Source organism: Daldinia caldariorum (assembly GCF_022478825.1).
Source record: "Daldinia caldariorum strain CBS 122874 unplaced genomic scaffold F4812scaffold_8, whole genome shotgun sequence".
NCBI lineage: Eukaryota > Fungi > Ascomycota > Sordariomycetes > Xylariales > Hypoxylaceae > Daldinia > Daldinia caldariorum.
The window spans coordinates 1,134,906-1,161,942 of NW_025953044.1; the positions used below are offsets into that span (position 1 = coordinate 1,134,906).

The window sequence follows — 27,037 nt, forward strand, 5'->3', positions numbered from 1 at the left end:
CGGTTTGTTAAAGTGGAGAGGCTCGCAATCCCTGTTTATTTCTAAGCGTATCAACGTCATCCCAGCGGAAGCTAACGAGCTCCACCAGAGTTAACCGAGTTAGTGAAGGCTGTGAGAGCAGCTAGCTAACAAATTTTTTTTTTCCTGCGTAGCAAAGTGCCCACGTCCAAGAAAAAAAAAACATAAAGCCCATACTGTAGTGGCCAAAGGAGGTATGGGGTATCTTTTTTTGACGCTACCTATTATGTACATAGGCCCTCTCCGTACCAAGATCACACCTGGGTCCTGATTTCTTAGTGCCCAAGCAGCCAAGGGTGGCTACGGTGGCTACAATTGCCAGCTTTAGGTTAGGTTAGGTACACCTCATACCTGAAAAGGTCTTCACTTTCCGAATCTGCAGGACAACAAGGCAATCTGGGCTACTCCTCCAAATACGCCAAGCTGAGAAAATCGAATTGCAGAGAAAGGGAAAAAAACATCTCATTACCGACATCTAGCAATCAGTGCATTTGCAGCAGGCCAAATTTGCGGCTTTTCTGGGTTTACACTAGTAGCTATTCTTTCAATCCTTTAGGTTCTTTTCCTTCTTTTTTTTTTTTTTTTCTCTTCTTCTCATTGCACATACACGTATACACCCTTACGCACACACGGACATATCCAAATTCGCAATTACAACTCACACGAGTCTTTGTGCATCCGTTTCCATTTTTCATCCTACCGCCATCTGGCATCTCCCACTACTTTTCTTTCTCCCTCTATCCAGCTCATTGTCGCTCACCTATGTTGGCCGCGGGGTAGACGGTCTCGTCTGCCTCATTTACGATAGCTCCAGCTCTTCTCACCGCTAGAGACGAATCTTTCTTACCGTTTCTCTTTTATTTTGATTTTCCATTTTCACATTTTTACTATATATATATTTTATTTACTCCACTCTCCTGTGTCTCTCTGTCCCTCTGTCTTTGTATTCTTCGTTTTCTTCGACCTCTCTGGCTAATCTCCACGGCTTTTGGCTAACATTGGGTGCAATCAACCACCCCTTGGAGTACCCGGTCTCCTTACTCCAATCACGATCTCAACGACAATTCGTCCTCAACGTCCCACCGGGCTGCACTTATATAAGCTCGCTGATTACAAGTCGACTAATTAGTGCTACATGATCTTATTCACTTAAATGGTCCCCACATAGAATAACTAAACCTTTGGAAGCATATCTGTTCCCATTACTTTAACGATACCGCTTCGGTTGAATATACTACTATAATTCTCCTTCCTCTAAGGCATCTTCCTCATCTCCTCCGTGGAGCGGATACGTTCTAATGGCCTTACCTGAGGTATCTAGTCGCAAACGACATCCTCATACTAAATATGTCGTCCGGCGATTTTCCCAATCGCGGTCCTGCGGTCTTCGCTGTGACCATAGCGACGCTTGTCCTGACTAGTTGCATTGTTGCGGCAAGGCTGTTCTGTCGGATCCGTATCGTACGAAGTGTTACTTGGGACGATTACTTCATTGTCATTGCTTGGGCCATTGCTTTTGCTCTCAGCTTTGCTATCGATCTAGGTGCTAGCAAGGGACTTGGCCGACACGATGAGGATATACCCGCTGAAAACCGGAACGTTCTGCGCCGCTCCGAATATGCTTTTTCAGTTTTATATGTAGGTCAAGCCTTACAGTAGAGGCTTCGTTGAGCTTGAATCTAACCATACCTTAGAACCCGGCCTTAATGGCTACGAAGACGTCCGTCCTGATATTTTACCTCCGCCTGTCCAAGAACACGCAGAAGGTACTACGACTAGCCTCTTGGGCTGTTTTGGTTATTGTCAACCTGGCTGGTGCGGTTTTGACGTTAATCAATATCTTCCAATGCCGTCCGGTCCAAGCGGCGTTTGATCCATATCCCGATACGGCATACTGCATCCCTCTGCTTACCGAGTTTATATGCTCAGCTCCGGTCAATGTCGTAACGGACCTCGCCATCTTAGCTTTGCCATTACCTGTTCTGACTAGTATGAGGCTTCCACGTCGACAGAAGATCATCTTGATTTTTACCTTCGCCTTGGGCATATTCGTTACCATAGTTGATGTTGTTCGAATCTATTACCTCGAGCAAGCCATAACTCAGGTCTCTGCGACAGTTTCTAGTAACCCAGAGGCAACTTTTGGGGATTCATCTCAGTTCGCTTGGAACGCATCGTTCTCTCTCATGTGGTCTGCTGTCGAGGTCAATGTCGGTATAATATGCGCATGCATCCCAACACTGAAACCTCTAGTTCGCCGCATCTTACCCGCCATGCTGGTTGATCCTAACGCGACCCGGACATACGATAGGGACACCTCGACAGATGGGAATGGAAGTGCGAACACCGCGCGGCTTCCGACTTCTACAATGTTAACAGAGGACCAGATTGCACCACCCTCCCAGACACATGCTGCAGGTAGTCGGGACAGCCAGGTGTCTGCTCTCGACTTTTTAACCTCTCCAGATTTGAACTCACATACACTTCCTCCGTCGGATCACCTCGATCGATCGCCTACTGCGCTAACGAGCGCTACGGGGACCTACTCGGCATTTGAAAACTCGGTTTACTTCGGCTTTGTTAATATGCGTCGGCCAAAGAGCATGATCAGGACATCTGTCCGCGACTCTTTCAAATACTGTACTGTTGTCACGATCTTGTTTTTGTTATGGGGCTTCTCTTATGGTCTTCTAAACCAGCTCAACAATGCCGTCTCCTCGGTCTCAGGCATGTCAGTTGCCGAAACGATAGGGTTATCTTCAATCTACTTTGGAGGGGGCTATCTAATTGGCCCACTACTTGTCGGCGAGTGGATTCTGCGACATGACGAGCACTCCCGGTCAAGAAGGAAGAAGAATGGCCCAGACCAGATCGGTGGTTACAGAGCAACATTTATCGTAGGGCTCTGTTTCTACGGCGTGGGAACAATTATGTTTTGGCCAAGCGCTGTTCTGACTTCATTCGCCGGCTTCATGATCTGTAATTTCGTTGTCGGATTTGGTCTAGCGATCATCGAAACAGGGGCCAATCCATTTCTTGTATTTTGCGGCCCAATGGATTATGCAGAAATGAGACTTTGCCTCGCCCAGGGAATTCAGGCTATTACCACCGTTTTGAGCGGACTTATGGCTCAGAGAATCTTCTTCACCCCAGAGACTTCCAACAGCACCGACGGTACGGAGGCTCTATCACTACTAGATGTCCAATGGACGTACTTGGCCATCACACTTCTCTGTGCGGGATTGGCCCTTTTCTTTTATTATATGCCTCTACCAGAGGTGACTGATGCTGAGATGGAGCACTCCACACGGTATCTGCCGGTGGATCCCAAAAAGCGTAGCTTTGCTGGGTTGGAACTTCGGACCTGGACTTTGACGTTGGCTGTTTTGGCCCAATGGACATATGTTGCAGGCCAAGAAACCACCAGTATCTTCTTCCACGAAATTTTAACGCACCAGTATCGCGTGCAATCCCCGTCCACCTCCGAGTCTGCGACAGAGAAATTGCCGCAGCCACCGCCTGATCTCGCTCTATCGGTTCCGAATTACCTTCTCATCGCTCATACTGCTTTTGCCGTTTCCCGTTTTATTACCGCGTATCTCACTTATTTATCTCCAACTCATCCAAAAGTGCCACAGCCACGCACTATTTTAAGTATTACAACCGGACTGAGCATTATCTGTGGCATCTTAATGGCAGCTCTCCATGAGACCAACCCGAATCTTATTGCCATCCCGTTGATACTTTTCTTCTTTTTTGAGGGGCCTATGTGGCCCCTCATATTCACACTGGGCCTTCGCGGACAGGGAAAACGTACGAAACGAGCCGCGGCGTGGATCACTATGGGAGCCTCGGGGCCGGCATTTTGGCCGTATGTAATTTATGCCATCACCGAACGAGGAGGAAGTATTCAGACGGCTTTCAGCTTGGTTCCCGCTCTTCTTGTTGTTACCGGATTATTCTCTCTCTTTTTAGACTTAAAACGGGATGCCCGTGCGTTGGTTGACGCTCGAGTCGGCGCCGAGGATCAGTCTAAAATACAGGACCGAGCTAATCGAGATATGGATCTCGACACTATTCTCGCGGCGCGGCGAAGGGCTTCGGTGGGCGTGATGCCGATGGACGAGGACAAAGCTGGTTTTCTCAAGCGTTTTTCGGTTGCCTTAAGTAAGGGGAGCACCACTCTCCCCGGGAGAAAAAGCTCTGACCCTGGGACAGCAACAGAGCTACAAGATATGAATCGGGACAGTCTCGGCAGTCCTGCTAGTTCAAGTAGCCCAGACAGTCCCGGTTGAAACAAGAATGCAGAGAACCAAGGCCTAAATATAATATATAACGACTGTATTTACAATAGTTGCGTCAGCGGCTAGTCGGCGTAACAATTCTACGTGGACTTCTGGTGATAAAAAAAATACTAAGTCGATTCTGGCTAGCAGGATGTATTTCGTTTTAGGATCTTTATCCTTCTAGCAATGGGGACGCCCATTGGGAATCTTTGGCTTGCTTTACTTTATATACCTACCTGTCTTTGGTGGTATTTTGGAAATTCTCTTTTAGAGGCATGCAGCGGACTCGTTCGTTAAAAACTTCTATTGCCCAGGTAAGATCACAAGCGTTGACGAAGGTCTCTCCTTGCTAATAGGATTTTAGCAGAATGCTACAGGAGTAAAAGGATGTATATAATTTGCGTATCGGCCCCTGAGGACTTGATCCAAGCTGACGAGCTAAGCGACGATCCTCAACAACAAGTGTGTTACGTTCAGGAATCAAGTCATACAACGAAGTTCTCTTTGCGCAATTATTATTGCGAAAAATATATTATATGGCCCAAGCGAATACCTGATGCGCGGGGGATGCGGCGGTACGAACAGGCAAAGGGCTCTATGGAGATTCAATTCGAGGGTGGTATTGTCTTTGAGTAGCCCACGGGTAAGTTCCCGTGAGAGTTAGTGCACCCTAGAGATTGCCTTGCCGGAAGTCTCGGGGCAACCAAAACTGGCAACATTTATGGGGTTAGGGATCATGAAGAAAGCCCTTATTGGTCAATATGTAAATCAATACAAAACGCTTGAGCCATATGCCATAGAATGGAATACTACCAGACTCCCGGTATTGTCGAATTATTTTCAGCTTACCAATCACCAATCAGCTAATCCATAACAGGCATCTGGGTAAATGCCTTCCGTCTTTAACTTTCAAGCGAACGACATCATAAAACATTCTCATTCCATCATTTTTAATTCACTTTAGTCTTATCTACTTACCTAACCTATGCATCTTCGTGCAAGATAATCTTCCATTTTACGTCAGACCTGTAGGTAAATACCTAGGTAGAGAGGAGGAATAAGGTACCTACACCTAGACAGGACTGCGTTACTACGGTACCCCTGACAGCACCGCGGCATTGGAAGTTGTGGGTCCAAGTTCTTTGGTATTCTTGAGGTCATCATGGTCTCTCAACCCGAGTCTTCTAGAAGCTTTCCCTCCAAGGCTGGGCCGGGAGTGCCTGCTGACTCCAATGATTGTCCCTCAGTAGATTATTCCGCTACGGAGGAGACGCCGCTTTTACGCTCCGAGTCTAGCCCTCCGGCCGCGGGTAGCGCGTCATCTGCGACCTCCGAGTCCTCGCAAGATGAAGACTCCCCGGACTTGGACACCGCGAACCAGAGGGTTAGCCGGGCGCGAGGCCTCGCTATCATCCTTAGCGTCTATCTTCTGATCTTCTTACAAGGTTGGTGTGACCTCGAGTTCTTATTTATTAAAATTTACTAACGCCGTGCACGAATAGCTACGAACATGTCTGGTATTACCATGGCGCAGTCGACGATAGCCGCCGACTTGAACTCGTATGAGAACGCGATGTGGTTCACAACATCGTACCTTGTGGCCATGTCCTCGTCGACGCCCTTAGTGGGAAAGTTGGCTTCTATCTTTTCGCCTCGTTCTATGATCCTAGTCTCGTCTACGCTCTTCGCCGCTGGATGCTTCATCACGTCGCAGGCTCGCACGTTCCCGGTATTTATTTTAGGCCGACTTGTCACGGGATTAGGCGGTGGAGGTTCCACGGCCTTGGCTATCGTTCTTATCCTCGAGCTGACGACGAAACGAAAGCGTGGACTGTTCGTTGGACTCTTGTAAGTGGGACATATGACCTCGATTCAAGCACATCATACATATCGAAATATGAGTTTGGAAGTGGGCGATTCTAATTAATTGGCTAGGAATGCCGGGTTCACTACAGGTGTTTCGCTGGGAGCTGTTTTGTCCGGCGCACTGATACCTGTCACTGGTTGGGTAAGGGTGCTATCTCCCCAAAGCTAAAACACGTAGACTCACATCATCATCTAGAGAGCTCTCTTTTGGATTCAAGTTCCTCCCAGCTTAATTGCCGGGTTGGGAATCTTCTTCAGTATCCCACACACATTCTCGTCAGGGCAAACGTCCAAGGAAGGTTCCCTGTCAACAAAACTGAAGCGAATCGATTATGCGGGGGCTGCGTTCCTGGTAAGCATCATATTTAAGTACAAATTGCCGCCTTGCTAACGTCGCATAGACCGGTACCGTTGTGCTTTTCCTATACGGACTATCTGGTACAATTGAAGTCATTCCGCTTGTCGTCTCGTTGGCAACACTCATCATCTTTGTGTTGATTGAGTGCTATGTTGCCGTTGATCCTATCATTCCGATTTCTGTCATCCAGAACCGAGGTGCCATATTAACATGCGTTTCCCAACTTGGTTTCATGGCGGCCCGCTGGACTGTGCTATTTTATGCTCCCATCACCGCCCTTGCAGTGCGCGGTTTTACCCCTGCTACTAGCGGTAGTATTCTCATACCGACCAATTTGGGATTCGGCCTGGGTGGACTTCTTGCTGGTGTAAGCTATTCCCATCCCTGTTAGTTTTAACATTCTGCTAATTGCATTCCAGTGGTTACACATTCGTCGTACTGGAAGTTTTTGGGCTTCCTGCCTCATATCTTTCGTTCTCTTTGCCGCAAGTCTCTTCGTGCTTTCATTAGTGTCCACCCCAGATGTCCCAATTTACGTTTACGTTGTCGTTGTCTTCTTCAACGGTCTCTTCACTGGTGCAGCGTTGAATTACACGCTCGCGCATCTGTTACATCTAACCTTACCGGATACCCACTATATCGCTACGAGCTTGCTCGGCACATTTAGAGGATTTGCAGGCAGCTTCGGCAGCGCAATTGGTGGCGGTATATTTTCCAGGACTTTGCGAGAGTCTTTGCAAAAGGGTTTCGAGGGAATTGATGGTCCCGACGGCCCGAAGGACAGAAGTGACCTGATCAGGAAGCTTATTGGTAGTCCTGCTTTGGTCTTCAATGGTGGTCTTGGACCTATAGAGCAGACAATCGCAGTACAAGGTTACGTTGACGGGCTTAAAGTTTTGTTTCAGGCTGCCGTGGTCCTGGCTATCTTCGTTACGGTAATTCAAGCCGCTACGGGATGGAAGGGCCCGGGGGATAAGAAGAAGTATCAGGAAAACGAATACAATAGTGTCTCGGCTGGTGAGACGAGTAGGGATGAACAGTAGTTACCTGTTTATAGAATCAGAAAGCTCTCTAGGCTGTTAATTACTTTACCATAGACAACAAGCATTGTAGATACGCCAACAATATATAATAGTCAATAATTATTGGTCTGTATATAATATTCGTTGCACTCCAAAGGATGGACAGTACGAACACTGTATGGTTCCGTCATCTTCACCAATTAGTTTCGAGTGATTTGGAGTAGAACTCCGACAACATTGTCTATGAAGCTCGCAATTGGTGGGAGATATTGTTCATTACAACTTCCCCGCCAAGCGGAGATGTGTTACTAATACGGTACTTATAATCCCAGATCAAAAGGCTTCCCATAAAGACTTATCTTTCATGTTATATACCTAAGGTACCGTCAAGACACTGCGACCAGCTTATTACTCTGGATATCTAGTGAATTGAACAAGCTTATGCCTACAAAATGTCCACCACAGAGACAATCACTACGCCAGCTCCAACCTTCCCCACCACTGAGAAAACCTGGGCGAACGGATCTAGCGTAAAGAAGAGGGTTGAGAACCCTCCCCAAGTCCAAGTTGCCGGCACTACGAAGAGTGGGAAGAAACTTAACATAAGAACGTACCCCGAGTTCGAGGACCTCGAAGACGAGCGACTCTATCGAAAGCAGCACTTAGCAGCAGCATTTCGGGTCTTCGCCGACCGCGGGTTCGACGAGGGCGTCGCGGGACACATCTCCGTCCGGGACCCCATTCTAACGGACCATTTCTGTAAGGTGCAAGCCATTCGGGGTGAAGGGTGAAAAGGAAAGAAATCAGACGTTTTAACCATTAGGCGATTATAGGGCTCAACCCGCTCTCGATGCACTTCTCGCTGATCAAGGTATCCGACCTAATCCTCTGCGACGAAGACGGCAACGTGGTGGCCGGGGACGAGCCGGTGAACGCGGCGGCGTTCGCGATCCACTCGCAGATCCACCGGGCGCGGCCGGACGTGCACGCCGCGTGCCACGCCCACAGCGTGCACGGGAAGGCCTTCTCGGCCTTCGGCCGCGAGCTCGAGATGATCACGCAGGACGCCTGCCGGTTCTACCGGAGCCACGGGGTGTACCGCGACTTCCGGGGCGTCGTGCTCGACGACGAGGAAGGGCGGAGGATCGCCAAGGCGCTGGGTGATGGGAAGGCCGTGATTCTGCAGAACCACGGCCTACTTACGGTCGGTGGGAGCGTCGATGAGGCCGCGTTCTGGTTCATCAGCCTGGAGAGGACGTGCCAGGCTCAGTTACTCGCCGACGCGGCTTCGGCTTCGGGGCATAAGAAGATTCTTATTGACGATGACGAAGCTGCTTATACTGCTCTACAGGTCGGAGGTCCTGCGAAGGGATGGCTTGCTTTTCAACCATGTAAGGCTTTGCTCATCGCTTTTTTTTTTTTTTCCCTATCCCCTCCCCCTTTTTAAAACCATCCATATTCCAAAATTTCCCATCTAATATGCCTCTACTAGATTACGACGAGCAACTCGCAAAAACGAAAGGCAACTTTTTGAACTAATTCTGTGATATTTTTCTATTTTTACCAATCCCCTACATACCTAGTAATGTGGATAGCTGTCTGAGACAGTAATGGTCCGTGTTTCCAATTTACGAGTTGTCTATCGGGAACACCCTCATGACAAAATCACTACAACTCCATAAGATCTTTAGTAGTTCAGTTCTACTCCTTTATTTCATACAGCTCAGGTACATCCTTTAGTTACCTAGGTACGTATCGTCACAATGAAGTTTTGTGTACGACTACGGATCTGTACATGCATGCAGATAGGTACCTAACCCATACTAATGTTCCATGCACCGATGACTTTTACTTAGATGTGGAAGAAACAACATCATACACTAGATGAAGTGTTCAAATTGCTACAAGAAAGCGTTCACAGAACCCATCACTCGTCGCATCGTGAGTTGTCATAATGACTTGTCTACCGAATGTATAACGTTGCTTAGCAACACCAGCGTCTCTCACACCACCCCCTCCCCCAATGTAATCCTCATCCTTACATTCCTGTATTTATTAATATGAAGGGCCCGGACTAAAAAGGACATTTCCCCTACGCTCAACGCCTATTTTTCCTTATTAGGACGCTACGATCATTTCCCTGCGTCTCTTCTCGATATTGCAATACCTCTCCCACCACTCCAACATGTCGAGGAGACAGAAACAAAAAGATGATACCGAAGTCAAAGCTATCTCCAATGATATCATGGAGATGTACAATAGAGGCATCCCGCTATTCACCAAAGATGCCATTCGAAGAGTGGCCGAGCAACTTGACAAGTACAGAGACAATGAGCTCGAAGGTAACAAGCTCCGTTTCAAGAATATGAAGGGCGAAGATTTCGAGGTCATACTCGACCCAAATATGCCGCCGGTTTGGGTAGATAAACGGTGTAATCATGGTGACAGCCGGTAAGACCTCGATAATTTTACATTTCCAAATTAGAGCCCATTTACTAACTTCGTGAAAGCTTAGGGCCGTATATATACTATCGTTCGATACAATACGTCCTTGCTCAGGAAGATATGAACACTGTCAACCCCCAGAAAGCTTGTCTCGCAATAGGAGTTACGTGGCCAGGCCCGCGCCCCGTAGTGCACCACCACAGAATGCCTTCAATCGACGAAACCGTGTCCACCGGCTTCCATACAGCGAAGCTGAGCGAGGCATTCGACGATGTAAGACAGCAGTGGGAAACAAGCGAGCAGTACGCCCAGCTCAAAAAGCTGCTCAAGTCGAAAAAAGCGCAGCTATCCAACGTCAAGAAGATCGTCGCCTTCGCCCTGGGCACCCTAGCCACCGGCTCCAGGGCATCTCGTCCGTCGATGGTCCAGCACGCGCTCGTCCTCAGCCTCCAGCAGCTGTTGCGGAAAACGAAAGAGGCCGACAACAAGATTTCCAGAATGCTTCGCAACGCGAAGAACTCGCTGTCGAGAAGCAAGCCGTTCGAACCCCCGTTCCCGTGCTTCGCGCAGGATCCGGCTTATTTACCCTGCGACAAGAGGATCCTGGCAGAGGCGGGAATCACGGTGCTGGAGGACCCCCGCGCTTTTCTCGAAGTGGACGACACATGCCTCGTGGTCTCTGTCGACCCCAATATCCCTGTCCGGCAGATCATTGCTGATATAGCGCGCCCGGTCGCTATTATCCAACACAGGATGATGGAAATGAACGGGCCAGAGGCTCAAGCCTGGTAAGTATTGCTGCTGCTGCTGCTGCTACCCATTGGCCTTAAAAAATAAATACTGTTTGCTAATCGCTCTTACCGATGCTTGTAGTGCCGACCATGCGTCCGTGCGTGTCCAACGAATGTTGGAAGGTGAGTATGACGAGGAACCCCTTAGATATCATGAGTCTTTACATGACGTCTCAATGTACATCAGAAAGCCCATGCGCAAAACCGCGTGATCACTTGCTCGATTCGGTTTGTACTCGCTATGTCTATCAGAACTAGGTACTCCATACGCTATAGCCCAAAAAAACCAACATATAGGAGGTCCATAGCCATGCCCCTATCCTGTATTAATATCATAAAAACCCACGCTCTTCAAGGGCAGTCGGGCACAAACTCCCAACATTTATTAGGCCGCATGGAACTCTAATTATAGCCTCAATAAGAATGAGTACCGATAGCTGTTTCTTTTCCAAGTAATCCATCAACGCCTTTCCGTGATGCCGAGCATTTTCCCAGAAATGAACGCTCGCTCGCCACCTCGTAGAGCAGCAGTTAGAAGCGCCTTGGCAACCTTCAATCATCATCGCTGCAGCAGATCTTATGGCACCAATAAGCGCAGCAGCCGCAGGGCTCGGTTAGGCAGTTCCCGGTCGCCCCTCCGCGGGAGCTATATACGCTGCTGACGCTCCTCTGCGGCCCGTCCTGGGTCCCTTCCGCCGGTATCAGTAACTGTGCCTGTTGCTGCTGCTGCTGCCGCTGCCGCCCTTGCGACAGCTGTCCCTGCTGCTGGTGGTTACTGTGCTCGGACCCGACCTTCAAGAGTATATGATAATCTGCCCGCGGCGGTCTGCGATAGTCGCGGGTATACACCGCCGGGGGCACTCTGGGGGTCGGCGCCGGCTGCACCGTTTCTGACTGCTCCGCGGGAGTCACTTTGATGGTCGGCACCAGCTCTACGTATCGGTTCTCCGGTTCCTCGCCGCCGCCGCCGCCGCCTGGCGCTGCCGAGGTACTCTCTTCTGGCTCGGCACGGATACGGAAACAGAAGATGCTGTGGGGGGGCGGTCATAGGTATTAGCGAGATTTACGTTTGCCCTCGCCAAAAAAAAAAGAAGGAGAAAAAGAAACCAAATCATCATAGGGAGGTAGGTAGGTAGGTATCGGGGCCAAAAGGGACAACGCACTCAAATATTCTGCGCTTCCACCGCTCAGAGCAGCTGGGATTCCCGGTGTTATTACTTGGCGTGCTGCTGCTCCATTGAGCAAAGCTCCCGTATTGGGTCTCTGCAGTCATCGGAGAGTGAGGTTGAGGCGAGTCTTGAACGGCGTGATCCATTTTCGTTTAAACCTTGGGAATTATTATATCTAACGTATAGATTGGACGATAGACTCTACTGTGTATTACTGGACAATATCTGATGACATACTCGATGCTTCTGGTCCAAATTAAATGATAGTCGACTGTATCATCTTTCAAGGTTGTAAGATGTGGGTAAGAGAAGAGAGAGAGAGAGAGAAGAGAAAGATTTTGTAGGCAGAAATCTCTCCTCTCTCTCTTGTCCTGGTTCACTCATACTTTCCCATCCGCGAGTGAGGGAATAAGGAAGCCGTGATGAAGCTACTCGTTTTATATTCCATATCAGGCAGGAAACACCTGACTTCCACACCGTTGGGCAGATATATACCTTATGACGTGTGTCTCCGTGGTGGCGCGCCCCGGTGAATTCATTCAGTTTGGTGATCCTGGATCTGATGTGGCCAGCTGAGGCCTACGTTTCACGAAATGTTGGCATACATTATTAAATCACACACACCATGATGCTTTCTTTCTCTCTCCTTCGATCTATCTCTCTTAAACTTCATCATAAGATTTGCGATACTTATTCGCAATTGATAAGCGGTCAGGAGGAAGGTATACCGAAGGGTTATCGATATCGTAAAAGTAAATTAACGATTGACCGAGGCGTTTCGCTGCGAGGCCTTTTCAACGGGCCTAACGGCGTATAACCAATATGCTCCCCAGACCGGTCAAAATTATAAGCGCTGGTGATCCGGCACGAATATTCTTCATTTCCAATAAGCGCTAAACCCACAATATGATACGACTTACCTCGCCAAAATTGCCTTGGAAATTCTCATCACGCTTGTTTTAGTTCGAATTCAAATGGTAAAAAGAACGAATTGAATAGTCCTCACTTGAAATGCGTCGGACCTCGTCGGTTTCGCATGCAGGCAGTGTTCAACAGGCTTAGAAGACACAGGACCAACTTCATTGCTCCACCGGAAATTCCAAATCTACTCGAATCTACAATATTAATAGCTACCTCCCACCTAGAGGTACCTATACAAGCTGAGAGATTATTTTCTTCTATAAATCTCGTCTATAACTCTAACGTAGGGATATATTTATTATCTACCTCCTAAGGTAGCTAAAGATTATCCGCCTACCTACCTGATATCGCCTTGCGCACTTTTATACTCTCCTCAAATCCTAATACTCTCCTTATACTCGCGCAATATCCTAAATGCGGCTTTTGCTAATATATTCATCACTCTAACCTAGACACAATGCTTTCATTCTTGTAGAAAGATAGTTTAGGTAGGCAGATACATACACCACACGTCCACCGCTATGTCAGAGGTAAGACAATACCTTACTATGGATCAATTCGATGGATTAACTTAGATTCTATCGAATGTATAAAGATAGCACACTACAAGACTCAATAAACTCTCAATTCTGCGTATTTGGCTTCTTTTCCCTGCCGTCTTTTAGATAGGGGCTAGGTATGTGTAGGTACCTCTAGGTAGTCATCAGAGTCTTACGACTATAACGAAATTCGTTCCTATGCAACAACGGCCAAAGAGTCTTTACTGATAAATCCCTACGGTATGTTATCCTATCTCAGTTACAGTTACAACATTAGGTTAGGTCGGTAGGTACCTAGGCTATAGCCACAATAGCATTCACCTCGGCATGAGTTTATGACTCTGATGACTTCTGCCTACGAAATAGAACCTTAGCCTCCGGAGTTACTATTATAACAAAGGCCAGCTAGTTGCTACAAATAGCACCACTCAGCGAGCGTTTTGCAAGCACTACTTATGTACCACTCATGTTTGACTTCTCTTACTGGCTACCTACGTGGTACTGCCTTACATCATCCCTATTCCCTTTTCTATTAACATAAATTCCTTTTAAGGGTTATAGTAATTCCGAAAGTTGAGAGGCACACATTGATAGCTACCGTGAACCGGGTATAGATGTGTAACGACATCAAATTAAGGAGTGCAGCTTAAAGGCTAAGTACTATAGTAGTTTACTTTACAACATTAGCATGTCAGTTACTATGAAACGCTAAAAGGTATAACTGTTCGTACCTTAAGTACCTAATCTATATATCTCCTCGACTCCTAATGTCACGTGGTAGAGTAAGAAGTATGAAGACATTAGTTGTTTCGCAAGAAATTCTAACTAAAAATAGCTCTGGGGACCAGAGTTATACAATAGGCACTGAACGTATACTTTGTCCTAGACGTCTCATCTAGAATCTTGACACCTAAGGCCAAATAAGAAGCACGACCCGTGATTCTAACTCCTGATCAGACTATGATGGGTCTAAACACGCACTTTCACCCCTTATACAGATAAATTCATGGAGGTAGTAAGCTAGCAAATCACTTAGTTGCCTACCTAACTAACGTTATACAGCGCAAAGGAGCCTCGGGACTCGTTTATCCTTAGATACACCAAAAAGGGGGAGAAGCTGAACGCCATCTAAAATAAGAGAGCTTGTGCTACAGAATCCTAAGGTATTTGTTATGATTAACTAATGCGCATCGCTGAAATGAGTTGCTGGCATAAATAGAAGAGAATTTTGGACACAAGCCAGTCAATTCATCTCTTGCGAGGCGAAGGAACTAAATGAGCGAATGAGCAGCTAGATATAGGGTCCGGGGGTTATTCGGATGGTAACACCGTTGGGTAGTATTTGGCGGTTCGCTATGCTGGCGAAGGAATATTTCTGGTTTTTCCGTCAGCTCGGCTTGGACCCGGCCATTTACATGAGCTGGAGAACCTGCACGGCCGGCAGTTTGGGAGAGGAGGAACGCACATGGTAGTATTTCCTATCGACAACAAGACCTTTGGTGCTTCATAATGCATTCTGTACCTAATGGTTCAGCCTGGGTCTGTTGCTAATCTTGGACGCGGCGCTGGGATCCCCTATTGGGGTGCGTTCGTGGGATTCCGGGGATGCAATAGATACCTCCATTATACGATGATGGCAGAATTCAATATGAGGTACCTAAGGCAAAGGCTCGCTGGATGGAAAAATCATATCTTCAAAACCACGGATGAGTATTCTGATTCTGTTAATGTAACACTTTCACCTGAACTAGACTACATATAGGGGTTGAGTTTTTTGTACTCAATTAGAACAGGCTATCTACCATGAGCATTATTATTATATGTGATAATTTACTACCGTAGAGCTTTGTGATACCCCGGTGAGATTGAATCCGGTGTATATGAGTGACTATTTTATGCAAGAAACGCCGTCTCACGTCCGGAACGTTCTGAATCGCTGGGCGGGGGTTATGGTGGTGTGGCGTATTCATTAAGAGTTACAGACGGGGAGTTCAATCATCATCAACACCTATCTTCATTAGATGCTCTACGGCCCGTGTCTATATCACATTACACAGACATGATATTTCGTAGTATCGCGCCCTCTCATTCTTGCTTGTGACATGGAATAACCACACCGGTTCACATCTTACTCAAATCACAATAAGCCACTGGAAGCAACCAATCTATTCATGGCCTTCTTCCAATCGCAGTGCTCCCTGAGCATAGTTGGTGACTCTCTCGGTTGCACAGAAAAAAGCGAATACCGTCTCACCTCCAACTCTTCTCTAGATGAAACTTGCCGCGGCCGTTTCTGAGATGCGCGATCAGAATCCTCTTGCGAATGATAGTCTAAAGGAATTCGCGGGATTGATTTGCCTATCGAACAAGCCCATCTGGCCCCCTATCGTAAAACAGATCCTGTCTATATCATGATATTCTATTAAAATATGGAGGCATGTAAAAGCTTGGAGTCCTAGATAGATCAACGGAGAAGGATTACGGACGGAATCGAGAAACTGTTTTGTGTAGCATTAGTGCCCGTGATTCTTACCACCAATCCAAGAGCGTATGCATCGGCATGCCTCAACGATCTGACAGCATATCAACGGGCGGTACCCAAGTGGTAATGAACTCCCCCATTTACCAGCAAGCCGGTACCCCCGCGAAACATGTGGCGATGTGGGTAAGCCCGCCCATACTTTTGGGCGCTGCAGCCCACGATACGGTAATGCACATCTTTGCCCTATGCCGTAAGCCCCCTCTCCTGCATACCTCGACACACTACTTATCCACACCCTCTCCGAGGGACTGGCACGCATTTAAAGCCGAAGAAGAACACTTCAGTATGACTGCAGTATCCCGAACACTGTCGGGGATGAGGCGGCGTCAATCGTAATTGGTTCTCACCTCGCACGATGACACCTCGTCGACTCATCGGCACAGAAGCTGGCTAAGGGCTGCGAAAACTTTTATAACGTCGGCCTCAGCCGCTTTCCTCCCTTTCGCTTATCTAACTTCTATTTGACCCGATTCTCTCACTCGTGTCTGCGACGCGAAGGCATTCAGTCAATCAATCAGTCTCCCATGTCTACAATTCTATCGGGGGTCGAGCCAGAATGAGCGAGAACGTAGTGGTGCCGACGCTTCCCGCCGAGAATGGCATACATGTGTGGAGGACGGCCATAGTGATGCCTTTCATCACTTTCATATTCGTGCTTATAAGATTCTACTGCAGGAGCTACGTCGTAAGGCGGCCGTGGGGTATCGATGACTGTAGGTGTTCATTCCCAAACATCTCGTTAGGATTACTCTCATTCCGTCGGGATACCTAGATGTGGTCGCGGCGACGATGGTTAGTATCATCGTCCATGCCATACTCATGGGAATTGCCACCTATCACGGCATGGGCTTGCACATATGGCAATTCACTCCGGAGCTCAATTCGGAATACTATCTATGGATTGGGATCTCGTCGGAATTCTACGTGACGAGTCTGGCAGGCTTCAAATGCGCATTGCTCCTGCTGTATCTGCAGCTCTTCGGCGTCAACCAGAAATTCAGGATAGCGTGCTATCTCACCATGTTCTACACGCTCGGCTACCTGACCTGCAATGCCCTTACCGAGTTTTTCGGCTGTCACCCTATCGCGAAGAAATGGGATATGGACCTCCCCGGATGGTGTATCAACCGAGTCGTGGCCAATATCATTTACGGGGCTGGCCATATGACAAGCGACCTCATTATCGGTATCTTGCCCCTAGTTATGGTGTGGAGGCTACAGTTTCGAACGACCAGGCAGAAGATAGGGCTCAGCCTTGTGCTTGGTTGTGGTCTTGTGTGAGAGGACCATGATGCTCCCTTATAATAAATGAGTCACTGACTTAAGATAGCGCCTGGGCCGTAGCCTGTGTTCGCTGGGCAATCTCGACGTATGACTCGCTATCCTACGACCGGCCTTGGTATGGATATAGCCTCCTTTATCCCCTTACGTCACCCAGTAACATGTTACCTCTGTTCCGATTAACATATACCTAATATATGTCTAAATATATGCCCAAATCACTGCTAACTAATATCCTAGGTGGTCCGGGATCAGCTTTACCTTTTCCATTCTCGAAGTGAACACAGGTCTCATATGTGCCTGCGCGGCGACCTTCGGTCCGTTATTCAACAACTTCTCTACGCAACTTCGATCCTGGTCCGATCGAGCGACGGCAAGCTTACACAACAACTCCCGAAAAACAACAGCGAGTTGGCGCAGCTCTCAACACGACAGGGACCAACCGACTTATAGACACAATAGCCTTTCAGGCGACCTACCCCTGATGCCACCTGCCGCCCATATAAAAGGCAATATTAACAATAGCTCAGAAGATGGTTCATATCGCATGGAACCAATCGTGACCTCGAATGCAATACCATCACCGCCGAGCGCTAAGTCGGACGACGAGTTCTCCCGGTTCGACCTTCAAGGACTACAAGCACTGCATCTAGAGGATGGAAGGATAGTGTAAAAGCAGACATACCGGTGCACCCAAGGCATTCACTCATCCTACCACTACACATGCACCCCCTTTTCAAGTTATGACTGGTGTCCTACAGCTTCATCCATAGGCGTATGAAACACATATAACAAGCATCGGGACGGTTCCGTGCTTCGCCTCCACAGCTATCATAGTACGGCATAGCTAAGCCGGGCCGTGCCGTTATGGCTTACATGGTCGATTATTTTTAGGGCTGGGGAGGGGGGGCGTATTTGATATACTTATCCGCAACTCAATCGAAATAGCGTCGGGAGGATTAAGGAGAAAGTTTGGGGGCGTTCACAGCGAGGAAAAAAAGAAAAAAAGGATTCATGGCTTCAGGTTTGCAAATAGAATATATTATAAATACCCCGTTAGCGGTTAGGGCGGCTAATTCAGGTTCGAAAAAAGAAAAAAAATAGGAAAAGGAAAAGAACTATGAATAAATAATAGCAGGTACCTAACCTAAGGTACCTGTTGTTGCATCTTCAGGGATTGATTGAATCGTGACTAAAAGCTATCGTGTCAAACGGTTTGGCCAAACGGTCAGACAGTAACTTCGGAATTAACGTAATTCCGTTTTGATAAAACGCTACCTCATTACCTTACCTTATATAATACCTTCTGCTGAACAGAGCAGAGCAAAAAATACAGCAATAAATTAGGTCTTCTCTTCATTAAGTTTTTTTAAGTTAGATGTATTCATATGGTATAATAACATGCAGCATTTAAAGCTCTTATAAGATATCCTTTAAATTAGTAGGCGATTGTTTATGAGGTACCTATTTTAAGGACCGTTTCCAATACCGTATAGAAATGCCAAGAGGTTTTATTATCCAGCTCTTTTTTTCACATCTCGCTAAATCCTCAGTTGAGCCGAACCATCACAAGACATGGCCGTTTAACGGTTTAATGGCAGACCGGGTATTAGATTGTTTCTAGTTTGAGGAATAAATTAGATACCAATTTCCTGGGGTATGTAAAACTTTACTAAGAGAATGTGTGTCTCCCTACTTTGTTATTGCTATGTTCAAGTCTAACTGATACCTCATAGCTCACTCCTGAATGATCTGAATGATAGCTTATATGAGTGAAGAGTATTAAAAACTCTAACTCTAGGATATTCCTAGGCCTACAGAAAGAAGAGGCAGTAGGAAGACACAGTAACTGGGAATATCAAAATGCGGCCAATACTGCGACAAGCTGCCGCAGTGCCGTTCGGTTCTAGATCATGGCATGGGCTATCAAGAGCAGGCAAAGTAAATGCTCGACTACTGCAATCTGACATTACGGCCACCCCTCGGCCAGCAACGCGGAAGCCTGTTCAGTTATCGAGAATATACAATGCTTGTCTCCAGATGCGAAGGTACAGCAGTAGCGTTGCTACAACTACCGCTACACCACTAGTGGAAGAAGTCAGGAGCAAGGCAAAGCGCTCAGGTCCGCTACATATCTTATTCTGCGGCTCCGACGAATTCAGCTGCGCTGCGCTCGAAGCGCTGGACAAGGAACGCAGACGCAACCCGGAACTCATCCAGAGCATCACCGTCGTAGCCCGGCCGACTAAGATGACGGGGAGAGGAAACCAGAAACCAAAGTCTCGTAAGTTTCCTTCGCTCTATTTTGTATTCATATTTATTTCAAAAGACACTATTTATCTGGCGCACCGAGATCGTACGTGCTAACCATCCGCGCAGCACCGATTGTAGCCTTGGTTACGAAGCTAGAACTCCCAATCCACAGGCTAGATACTTTTACAGGATGGGATGTGAGTTCAATATTCTTTTTCTTGTTATATAAGGAGTATATATGTCTTATATGTCTCATATACCTTATACGCCTTACAAATAAATACATTCACCATATCCCAACTATCCAAGCCACATCATCATCATCATCCCACGTTCATACTAACGCCTCCCTAGATGCCCCGAAAAACCAACCTCATAATCGCCGTATCCTTCGGGCTCTTCGTCCCCCCGCGCCTCCTCCGCCAAGCCGAGTACGGCGGACTTAACCTGCACCCGTCTTTCCTCCCGGACCTCCGCGGCCCGGCCCCCATCCAGCACGCCCTGCTCGCCGGCCGCACCCAGACCGGCGTCAGCCTGCAGACCCTCGACGAGAAGGCCTTCGACCACGGCCTGGTCCTCGCGCGCACGGCTCCCGTGCCCATCCCCCCGCACGCCACCTCCTCGGACCTCCTCGCCACCCTCACCCCCCTGGCCGCGGCCCTGCTCGTCCGCGGCCTCCGGGACGGCGTGCACGTGCCGCCGCGCGAGGAGACGGCCGAGCACGCCGACGCGCTGCGGATCAGCCTGGGCGAAGGGCCCGACGGGGCGCCGAACCGGATCGCGCACGCGCCCAAGATCACGGCGCGGGACCGGCAGGTGCGCATGGCGAACGTCGCGCAGCTGAGCCGGCGGCAGCGGGTGCTGGGGCGGCAGTGGTTCTGGGTGCGCAACAACGAGGGGGCGCGCAAGCGCGTGATCATCGAGGAGGTGGCGGGCGAGGACATGGGGCTCGTGGGGGTGAAGATCCCGGTGACGCTGACGCTGCGCACGGGGGCGCCGTCGGCGTCGGGGTTGAGCCTCGACAGGAAGTCGTGGATGATAGTGCGCCGCACCTCGGAGACGTTCATGATGAAGAGCGCTGTGGGGATGTGCGTGCCGCGGCTGGTGCGTCTCGAGGAGGGAGACGAGGAGGGTAGTGGTGCTAGTAGTGGTGGTGATGATGATAATAGCAGTAGTAGAATCATCCTCGGTAAGAACGCGGACGGCACCGAGGAAACGTTCCTCGTGGTATGGGTTTCCGACGAGGTCAAGAACGTGGTTTACATAGGAGCCCACCGCATCGAGAAGATGAAGGTTGAGGGCGAGTTCACGAAGGCGGCGCGGCGGGCATTACTGGGTTCCATCATTAGGTTGGAGGATGTTAAAATCGAAGAATAATTGTCGAAGAGGTCTTAGAGGAAAAAGGCGTTTCGGTTGATCAAATATTGGATATACCTAGGTAGGAAAAGGATTCCTGTCCGAGTTGATCCGAGCAGTTTAACCAGAGCGCAGGATTGGCGAACATGGCATGGCTCGGACGGGTTCGGGTAGTTCGTATCATCCTAATACTATATATGCCCGTTTTGCATCTTAAAACTCTTGTTTTAGTAGAAAAAAACAAGCGGACGAAGGTAGTTACAAATGCAACTCATAGTCGAAATAATTGACGGTTAGCTAGCATAAACCTGTACATTGTCAAAATAGTCATACAACAAGACAGACGCTAAGTAATGAGAGATGATTGAACAGAGATTTGATAGTACATAGGCATTTAGTCTAGTTCCTTGCAAGACTGATAGCGACATATGATGTTAATAATAATAATACATTAGTGATAGGTTTTGTTCCATCAAATAGCCGTCATAACAAAATTGCGCCGCCCACCGAATCTTGTCCCAATACATAAGGTAGGTACCTAGGTAGGTAGCGAACACGAAAGGACACGTACTCATGTCTCATAAAACCTCCCCAAAAATTCCCATCCCATAGTTCCAGCCAGCTTGACAGCCAGATGATTTTCTTTTAATGAAATATCCTTCATAGAGGTTTCGTCATAAGTACACATAATAGTAATAACTAGGAGGGATAGTTGTGGTGGATGAAGTCAATCCGGCTAGGGAACCTCATCTAGCGTTGTAGATAATCCGAGATGTGATTATTTCTGCTCGTCCGAGGAACTTCCTGCGCTAGAAGAAGTCTCGGTCTTGCTCAGGTTGTTTTCGTCCTCGGCCTCGGGACCGTGCAGTCTTTCTTCGAAGACGGGTTCGGGTTCATTGATTTCGAACTTGGTCTTCAAGTCCCTAAGGTGGGTGGTAAAGCCACTACTGTTGGAACGGCGGCGAGCATTGGCGAAGTTGAAGTCTACATCGACAATTTCAGCGCCTGCTGGGCCCCTGGAATCATCCAGTTAGCATATCTCCATCAACGAACCAGTATAGTGTATATCATTCCCCAAATTTGAGGATTGACATATAAGGGGAAAGACTTACCAGTTACCCTTGCCGTTGCCGTTCTTCTTGGTCTTCTTTGGGTCGACACCCTCGAAGCCGTGTTTGGCGAAGAACCTCGGGATGTTCTCGTGAGGGGAAACAGACCCCTCAGCAAGGCCAGAGTGGTCCTTGTCGTTGAACTTGTGAGATCGAGTCACTACAATAACATAGGTTAGCAAGAAGTCCATGTAATACGAGTGACACTCGGACGTATATCTTGTGTTTGCTTCTTAAAAGACATTGATGGCTGTTTGTCGTTGGGCATACAACATGCCAACTTAAGGGAAGCACGTCACACAAAGACAATGCGGGGTTGAGAAGAATAGGGGAACTGTTAGAGATGTAAGCTGGGTTGAACTTACTTTTGATGAAGGGTTGAAGAGGATTGTAGGATGAAAGACTCGCAGAAGATGGCTCGTACAGATAGACAATGATAGGATGAACTCTGAGATGATTGTTTCCAGAGAAAGAAAGATTGGAGAAAAGGATTCGAGAAGAAGAAGAAGATAAATAGTAAGTGGTGGAGAAGGGAGGTTTGAAGAGAGGAGAGAAGATCAAGTCGAATCAAGGATGTCCGATACGAAAGCTAGCTGTAGTGGTACAGCTGGTGAGGATTAAAGAAGAGTGGATAAATTCGATCTGAGGATGGGGTTGCTATGGCAGTAAGGTAGGTAATTAGTTCAAGGAGGAATTGGGTTGCATCAAGATGCCCTTGGCCGAAGTGTTTATATGCTGTAGCTATGTAGTGATGTAGTGATGTAGTTACGTATGAGCCTATGAGGTATGCTTGTACTCAGTTGGAGACAATATGGAGAAGCTCAAGAGAGATCGGGTAGGGTCTGGTCTGCCCTTTAAGACATCGGAGATGCCATTGAGAGGGACCCTCTCTGCATCCACTTCACTTACATCTCGTGCCCCCTTTTGGATCGAGTCAGAATACGTGCTGATATTACTCATATTGCTGAGAAGAAACGGAGACTACGGTCGATACTATACTATGAGGCGGAATAAGGTGGGAAATTCAAGCTGTTGCAAGATTGCAAGGGAGGCACGCGAGTTCTCGAACGACACCAGGACCACTGGGACCACTAGGACCACCTAACGTTGACCAGGGTGAGCTGATCTTTCGATGGGGCAATTGGAAGTCGACCAGTCGCGTGACCGATTGACGCAAGCTTCAAGGTGCTTTAAAGATGGTTTAGCGGGTGGTGTGAGCGAATGACCCTATTGGACAATTCCCTCAAAATCGATCCAAGACGGGGAAAAAGCAATTACGCCCCTCGCGCCCACCCCCTTAGGCCCTTCGCGGCCTTCGCCGTTGAAAGAACGGCACTGGAACGGACGATGAAACCGTCACAAAAGAAAGTTCAGGAAACTTCCAACTTCTCTCCTTTTTGCGAGAAAAAAGGGGTCGGCTGCCCATGTCAGTCACAACCAGCGACAACTAGCAACGTATTAACCATTTCCCCAACAGAACCGGCGCAATGACTGTTCGACATGCTTTCGATTGCTACAATTAGCTCAGCGACCGGGAACCATTACCGAACAATTTAGCGGGGAGAGACAAGGGGCATCCCTGAACCTGCTTTGCATGACCACAACGGCACATACCTACATACACTAAATGCACTACTATACTATACTAAGTATAATATAATATATAATAGTAATAAAGCAGAGAAGTCGAGAGCGAATAAAGAACCAATAAGGGCGTAATCTGCAGCTAGAATTAGGTAAGTCGAAACAGTTAGCAGAGTAATCATCGCAAGTCTTTCGGATGGCTTTTGTCGATCTTTGGGAAATTTACCCGCTCAATCCGAACCCCCCCCCCCTCCCCTCAAAAAAACAACCGGTCGGGCGACCAAAGACCAAAGCTGGAGAAACTTCTTGAACTTCTTTCCAATTGCATCATAAACGACTATTACGTCCCCTCCTCCTCCCCTCGCCTCCTCTCCCCCCCGCCTTCTGTCTGTTTGTTGGGAACCTTTACCATCCATGCGTCCTTCCAGCTTTGGTATTCAGCCTCAGGCACGCAAGCATTAGAATAATATCAAAATGACAACGAAAATGGCCACATGCAGGTTTTATTATGTCACACGCGCAGAAAAACGGAAATGTTAAAAGGCCCCATTTATTACCCCAGGTATTTTCCAACCCCAATGCACCTGGGCATAGGTACCTAGATACATAGTAGAAAGCAGTAGGTAGTACCCTTTTTCTGCATTGTACAATACTGGGAGGTAGGTACCTAATAAGCAATGATGAGCCGCTGCATTATAATGCGGGGAAATCCACATTTATTTATTCCCTTGGCAGTCTGACTTCCCCAGACAAGGTACCACAGCTGCTGCGTCTTATGTACCTAAAGTTGAGTAACCAAGTCACAGGTAGTTAGAGCCGATCATTCTTACATTTTATGCATTTTGGCGTAGTCAGACGTGACAGTTCGACAAGGACGAATAACGCATTGTTGCGATATCTATCTCGTCTGTCTCGGAATTGCGACAAGTGATATATCCTCAGTCTAGTTTGTTCTATGGTATGCTAAGATGATAGGGAATTTACCTAGGTAGGTAGGCTCGAATATCATTATCCCTTTGTCTCTTTTGTTACATTACACTACATTAGGTAGGTACCTAGTAGGCACTGAATTGACGAAGCAAGGTACACTACATAGTAGTAATTTTAATGGGGCGATTCATGCACCTCATGTTGGCTGTATTGAGCAATCCTGAAGGAGGAGGATGAGACCAATCAAACCCAATAATTCAATTCGTAGTAGTGTAATACATTATTAGGTTAGGTACCTCCAGCACCTAAACCGAGTAAAGACCAGCGAGTATTTATAATCTCGGGTAGGAAGCTATTTATTACTTGTGTCTTTTCGGCTCCCCTAGAAGTTGGAGCTGACAGAACGACACCGGATGTACAATCCGCTCTTTCAACTTCAGGTGACGAAGAACGGAAGCCGGAAAGCTTGTGCCATCGAATGGCAATTCCATATCGCGAACTCCCACGTTGAGATGGTGGGTATTCTTGCGCACCGTCTCGATCCAGCACTGGATAACCCGTGGCTCCAGGTCAAGTTCCCAAGTACCCCGCCATGTAATCGTGCTGCCATTTTCATCGCTATGATAACGAAAGAAACCACTGTACGTCGTTCCCAGCCCATTCCAAATCTCCATCACTCGAAGAGCAGGCATGTTTCTCGCAGCCATACCCGCAGCGTAGAATAAGTCATTTACTTCTCCTGATGATTCATACGGCTTTAGAAGGCTCGACGTGAGAGCTATGGTCTCGAGCTTATCCCAGCTTTGGCTTGTAGAAGTTAGGGTTGACGGCCAGAATGGTTGGAAGAAGTCCTTGGCATCTACAACGAAAGACGCTGACAAATGCTCCAAATTTCGGCTCTCTTTGAACAATACCATAGCGATCCCAGGGCTATATGCGCTGCCTGTTTGGTTTCGGGTTGTCAAGGCGTTGTGGTGAAAAGGATCTTCGAATATGGACAGCTGCCTAAGCGTCTGTGGGAGGCTATAATCGGAAAGAAGCCAATGGCCTAAACAATCAGAGTCAGTGTACATGCTTGCGATAGCTACCTAGGTAATTTGGAGGAACAGTACAGGTAGATATTCACTTACTTTTCCCCTGCCACAGATCCGTGGTATCATCTACTCTTTCTGGTGGCTCGTAAATAATTTGTTGTAGCCCCGTCAGCCTTTCGAAAATTTGAGCGATACGATCCGGGGATATATGGCTGTAATACTGCCGACGGAGAAGGAACTTGGTGACTACATCAACTTTAGGGGCATCTTCAATCGTCGGACCTAACACCTTCATTTCCAAGTTGTTACCAGAACGTGAAGGGGCCACTTCCTCGGGCGAGGTGTGATCAAGCATCAACAGGGACAGCAGATTTCGAAATTCTAGAGGGGGGAACCTGAGGTCCTTGTTGGGTTCTGAGTACGGATCATGCACAAATCTCTGATGACGGAAGCCATACTCATAATCGCGGAGAGACCATGCGGACAGTTCAAGTGTTAATCCTTCAGCGTTTAAATGACAAGGTCTCTCCCAGGTGCTAAGTATTCGAAGGAGTCTCTCGATTGCGTTGTTGAAGTCAGATTCGTCTGCAAGACTCTGGTTAGGTCGGAATCCGGCGTTGACCCTATCGGGATGCGAAGCGCCTAGTTCTGCTCTCAACCAGATATGCTTGACTAGTTTCCTTCTCGATCCTTGCACAATCTGCGCAAAGCTGTTCAGACGCGCAGGTGAAAGAAGAATCCGCTCGAAGTGCCTTTTCTCGAAGATTGGTTGCCACTCTCGAGAAACGGTAGTGTATTCAATTGTTCTTCCCGTCAGCGAATCAGCCACCATTTCTATTATTGACAGCCTAAGTTCGGCTGGGAACGTTGTAAAGTCCATATTCATCTTGCCCGGGCCTCTGCTGCTTGGATACAAGATTGCACTCGACTACGGGAAGTATTGGAAGAGAAGGCGCCGGAGAGCCGGTACTTAAGATCAAAATGACGTGTCGCAATTCAAAGAGATCGTGTGTAAACGAATGTGAAACAAAAGGGTCCACTGCTTTGTTCTCGAGTTAGGCACCCTTTGCATATGTAGTTGAAGGTTCGTATATACTTCATCTCTGAATCACACTTATATAAACTCAAGTCTTACATTCTAGAAACAGGTCCGAGGATGCGATGCTTTCATCTAGAGGTCACCACAACCAAGGCTTGCTATAAGAGGTGGGAAGGGTTATGCATTACCTTAGGTTAAGTAGATATTTTATATGAGGTTGTCAAACCAGAATCTTGTATATGCGCCGTACCTTTGTGTTGAAGAGGACCTAAGGTAGGTAGTGAGTCAAAAGCAAACCTGTAAGTTTTATGTTCGTGGCTTGCTCTTGATCATGAAAGTTATGTAAAATCAGACAAACATTGTAAAAACTTGGAAGTTACCTTATGTTATCAGGCTGATTGATAGAAGCCCCGTAGGAAGGAGACGTCAAAGGCGTTACGGGTTTGAACGCCAATCAGCACCCCGGAAATCGGGTTTTATCGACCTAGCCAATC

General features: G+C 47.7%; 9 protein-coding genes across 9 annotated transcripts; 6 read left to right on the forward strand and 3 right to left on the reverse strand.

The window, feature by feature from the left end:
- Positions 1-1,365: 1,365 nt before the first annotated feature.
- F4812DRAFT_459348 (MFS general substrate transporter) lies at positions 1,366-4,313 on the forward strand (the record flags this gene model as incomplete). The annotated part of the gene is made up of 2 exons (XM_047937529.1): positions 1,366-1,656; positions 1,713-4,313. 2 exons carry the CDS (start codon positions 1,366-1,368, stop codon positions 4,311-4,313), a joined length of 2,892 nt encoding a protein of 963 aa, XP_047790380.1.
- Positions 4,314-5,203: 890 nt separating this feature from the next.
- Positions 5,204-7,681, forward strand: F4812DRAFT_389192 (MFS general substrate transporter). Its single transcript, XM_047932099.1, has 6 exons — positions 5,204-5,749; positions 5,807-6,152; positions 6,240-6,312; positions 6,367-6,522; positions 6,572-6,895; positions 6,948-7,681. Exons 1-6 carry the CDS (start codon positions 5,467-5,469, stop codon positions 7,569-7,571), a joined length of 1,806 nt encoding a protein of 601 aa, XP_047790381.1. The 5' UTR covers positions 5,204-5,466; the 3' UTR covers positions 7,572-7,681.
- A 130-nt stretch (positions 7,682-7,811) lies between these two features.
- Positions 7,812-9,412, forward strand: F4812DRAFT_389316 (arad-like aldolase/epimerase). Its single transcript, XM_047932100.1, has 3 exons — positions 7,812-8,309; positions 8,384-8,941; positions 9,043-9,412. Exons 1-3 carry the CDS (start codon positions 8,003-8,005, stop codon positions 9,087-9,089), a joined length of 912 nt encoding a protein of 303 aa, XP_047790382.1. The 5' UTR covers positions 7,812-8,002; the 3' UTR covers positions 9,090-9,412.
- Positions 9,413-11,058, forward strand: F4812DRAFT_389317 (uncharacterized protein). Its single transcript, XM_047932101.1, has 3 exons — positions 9,413-10,001; positions 10,061-10,783; positions 10,869-11,058. Exons 1-3 carry the CDS (start codon positions 9,736-9,738, stop codon positions 10,996-10,998), a joined length of 1,119 nt encoding a protein of 372 aa, XP_047790383.1. The 5' UTR covers positions 9,413-9,735; the 3' UTR covers positions 10,999-11,058.
- On the reverse strand, positions 10,960-12,101 carry F4812DRAFT_471336 (uncharacterized protein; the record flags this gene model as incomplete). Its single annotated transcript, XM_047939084.1, has 2 exons — positions 10,960-11,816; positions 11,950-12,101. The coding sequence occupies 2 exons, from the start codon at positions 12,099-12,101 to the stop codon at positions 11,339-11,341; spliced, it is 630 nt and encodes a 209-aa protein (XP_047790384.1). The 3' UTR covers positions 10,960-11,338.
- Positions 12,102-16,074: 3,973 nt separating this feature from the next.
- Positions 16,075-18,405, forward strand: F4812DRAFT_428742 (uncharacterized protein). Its single transcript, XM_047934213.1, has 4 exons — positions 16,075-16,670; positions 16,730-17,234; positions 17,288-17,356; positions 17,479-18,405. Exons 1-4 carry the CDS (start codon positions 16,514-16,516, stop codon positions 17,909-17,911), a joined length of 1,164 nt encoding a protein of 387 aa, XP_047790385.1. The 5' UTR covers positions 16,075-16,513; the 3' UTR covers positions 17,912-18,405.
- Positions 18,406-18,790: 385 nt separating this feature from the next.
- On the forward strand, positions 18,791-21,412 carry F4812DRAFT_389447 (Formyltransferase). The gene is made up of 4 exons (XM_047932103.1): positions 18,791-18,920; positions 18,975-19,522; positions 19,618-19,688; positions 19,846-21,412. The coding sequence occupies exons 2-4, from the start codon at positions 19,102-19,104 to the stop codon at positions 20,866-20,868; spliced, it is 1,515 nt and encodes a 504-aa protein (XP_047790386.1). The 5' UTR covers positions 18,791-18,920; positions 18,975-19,101; the 3' UTR covers positions 20,869-21,412.
- F4812DRAFT_389433 (uncharacterized protein) lies at positions 21,116-23,046 on the reverse strand. The gene is made up of 4 exons (XM_047932102.1): positions 22,866-23,046; positions 21,960-22,087; positions 21,419-21,863; positions 21,116-21,155 (listed from the first exon to the last, which is right to left on the reverse strand). Exons 1-3 carry the CDS (start codon positions 22,914-22,916, stop codon positions 21,626-21,628), a joined length of 417 nt encoding a protein of 138 aa, XP_047790387.1. The 5' UTR covers positions 22,917-23,046; the 3' UTR covers positions 21,116-21,155; positions 21,419-21,625.
- A 1,372-nt stretch (positions 23,047-24,418) lies between these two features.
- On the reverse strand, positions 24,419-26,971 carry F4812DRAFT_389527 (uncharacterized protein). Its single transcript, XM_047932104.1, has 4 exons — positions 26,640-26,971; positions 25,601-26,546; positions 25,224-25,518; positions 24,419-25,109 (listed from the first exon to the last, which is right to left on the reverse strand). The coding sequence occupies exons 2-4, from the start codon at positions 26,388-26,390 to the stop codon at positions 24,830-24,832; spliced, it is 1,365 nt and encodes a 454-aa protein (XP_047790388.1). The 5' UTR covers positions 26,391-26,546; positions 26,640-26,971; the 3' UTR covers positions 24,419-24,829.
- Between the last annotated feature and the right edge of the window lie 66 nt (positions 26,972-27,037).

Bases quoted from the DNA above. Each gene is read 5' to 3' on its own strand.
- F4812DRAFT_389192 (XM_047932099.1), top strand. From the start codon at position 5,467: ATGGTCTCTCAACCCGAGTCTTCTAGAAGCTTTCCCTCCAAGGCTGGG. The intron at 6,313-6,366 runs GTAAGGGTGCTA...ATCATCATCTAG, and splicing joins TGATACCTGTCACTGGTTGG to AGAGCTCTCTTTTGGATTCA. The intron at 6,896-6,947 runs GTAAGCTATTCC...ATTGCATTCCAG, and splicing joins TGGGTGGACTTCTTGCTGGT to TGGTTACACATTCGTCGTAC.
- F4812DRAFT_389316 (XM_047932100.1), top strand. From the start codon at position 8,003: ATGTCCACCACAGAGACAATCACTACGCCAGCTCCAACCTTCCCCACC. The intron at 8,310-8,383 runs GTAAGGTGCAAG...AGGCGATTATAG, and splicing joins CATTCTAACGGACCATTTCT to GGCTCAACCCGCTCTCGATG. The intron at 8,942-9,042 runs GTAAGGCTTTGC...TGCCTCTACTAG, and splicing joins ATGGCTTGCTTTTCAACCAT to ATTACGACGAGCAACTCGCA.
- F4812DRAFT_389317 (XM_047932101.1), top strand. From the start codon at position 9,736: ATGTCGAGGAGACAGAAACAAAAAGATGATACCGAAGTCAAAGCTATC. The intron at 10,002-10,060 runs GTAAGACCTCGA...ACTTCGTGAAAG, and splicing joins TGTAATCATGGTGACAGCCG to CTTAGGGCCGTATATATACT. The intron at 10,784-10,868 runs GTAAGTATTGCT...CGATGCTTGTAG, and splicing joins GGGCCAGAGGCTCAAGCCTG to TGCCGACCATGCGTCCGTGC.
- F4812DRAFT_428742 (XM_047934213.1), top strand. From the start codon at position 16,514: ATGAGCGAGAACGTAGTGGTGCCGACGCTTCCCGCCGAGAATGGCATA. The intron at 16,671-16,729 runs GTAGGTGTTCAT...CGGGATACCTAG, and splicing joins GCCGTGGGGTATCGATGACT to ATGTGGTCGCGGCGACGATG. The intron at 17,235-17,287 runs GTGAGAGGACCA...GACTTAAGATAG, and splicing joins GTGCTTGGTTGTGGTCTTGT to CGCCTGGGCCGTAGCCTGTG.
- F4812DRAFT_389447 (XM_047932103.1), top strand. From the start codon at position 19,102: ATGCGGCCAATACTGCGACAAGCTGCCGCAGTGCCGTTCGGTTCTAGA. The intron at 19,523-19,617 runs GTAAGTTTCCTT...CCATCCGCGCAG, and splicing joins AAACCAGAAACCAAAGTCTC to CACCGATTGTAGCCTTGGTT. The intron at 19,689-19,845 runs GTGAGTTCAATA...ACGCCTCCCTAG, and splicing joins ATACTTTTACAGGATGGGAT to ATGCCCCGAAAAACCAACCT.
- F4812DRAFT_389433 (XM_047932102.1), bottom strand. From the start codon at position 22,916: ATGAGTAATATCAGCACGTATTCTGACTCGATCCAAAAGGGGGCACGA. The intron at 22,088-22,865 runs GTAAGTGAAGTG...TTCAACGACAAG, and splicing joins TCCAAAAGGGGGCACGAGAT to GACCACTCTGGCCTTGCTGA. The intron at 21,864-21,959 runs GTAAGTCTTTCC...GGATGATTCCAG, and splicing joins GGCAACGGCAAGGGTAACTG to GGGCCCAGCAGGCGCTGAAA.
- F4812DRAFT_389527 (XM_047932104.1), bottom strand. From the start codon at position 26,390: ATGAATATGGACTTTACAACGTTCCCAGCCGAACTTAGGCTGTCAATA. The intron at 25,519-25,600 runs GTAAGTGAATAT...CTGATTGTTTAG, and splicing joins GGATCTGTGGCAGGGGAAAA to GCCATTGGCTTCTTTCCGAT. The intron at 25,110-25,223 runs GTATGAATCATC...AACGACGTACAG, and splicing joins ACGTCGAGCCTTCTAAAGCC to TGGTTTCTTTCGTTATCATA.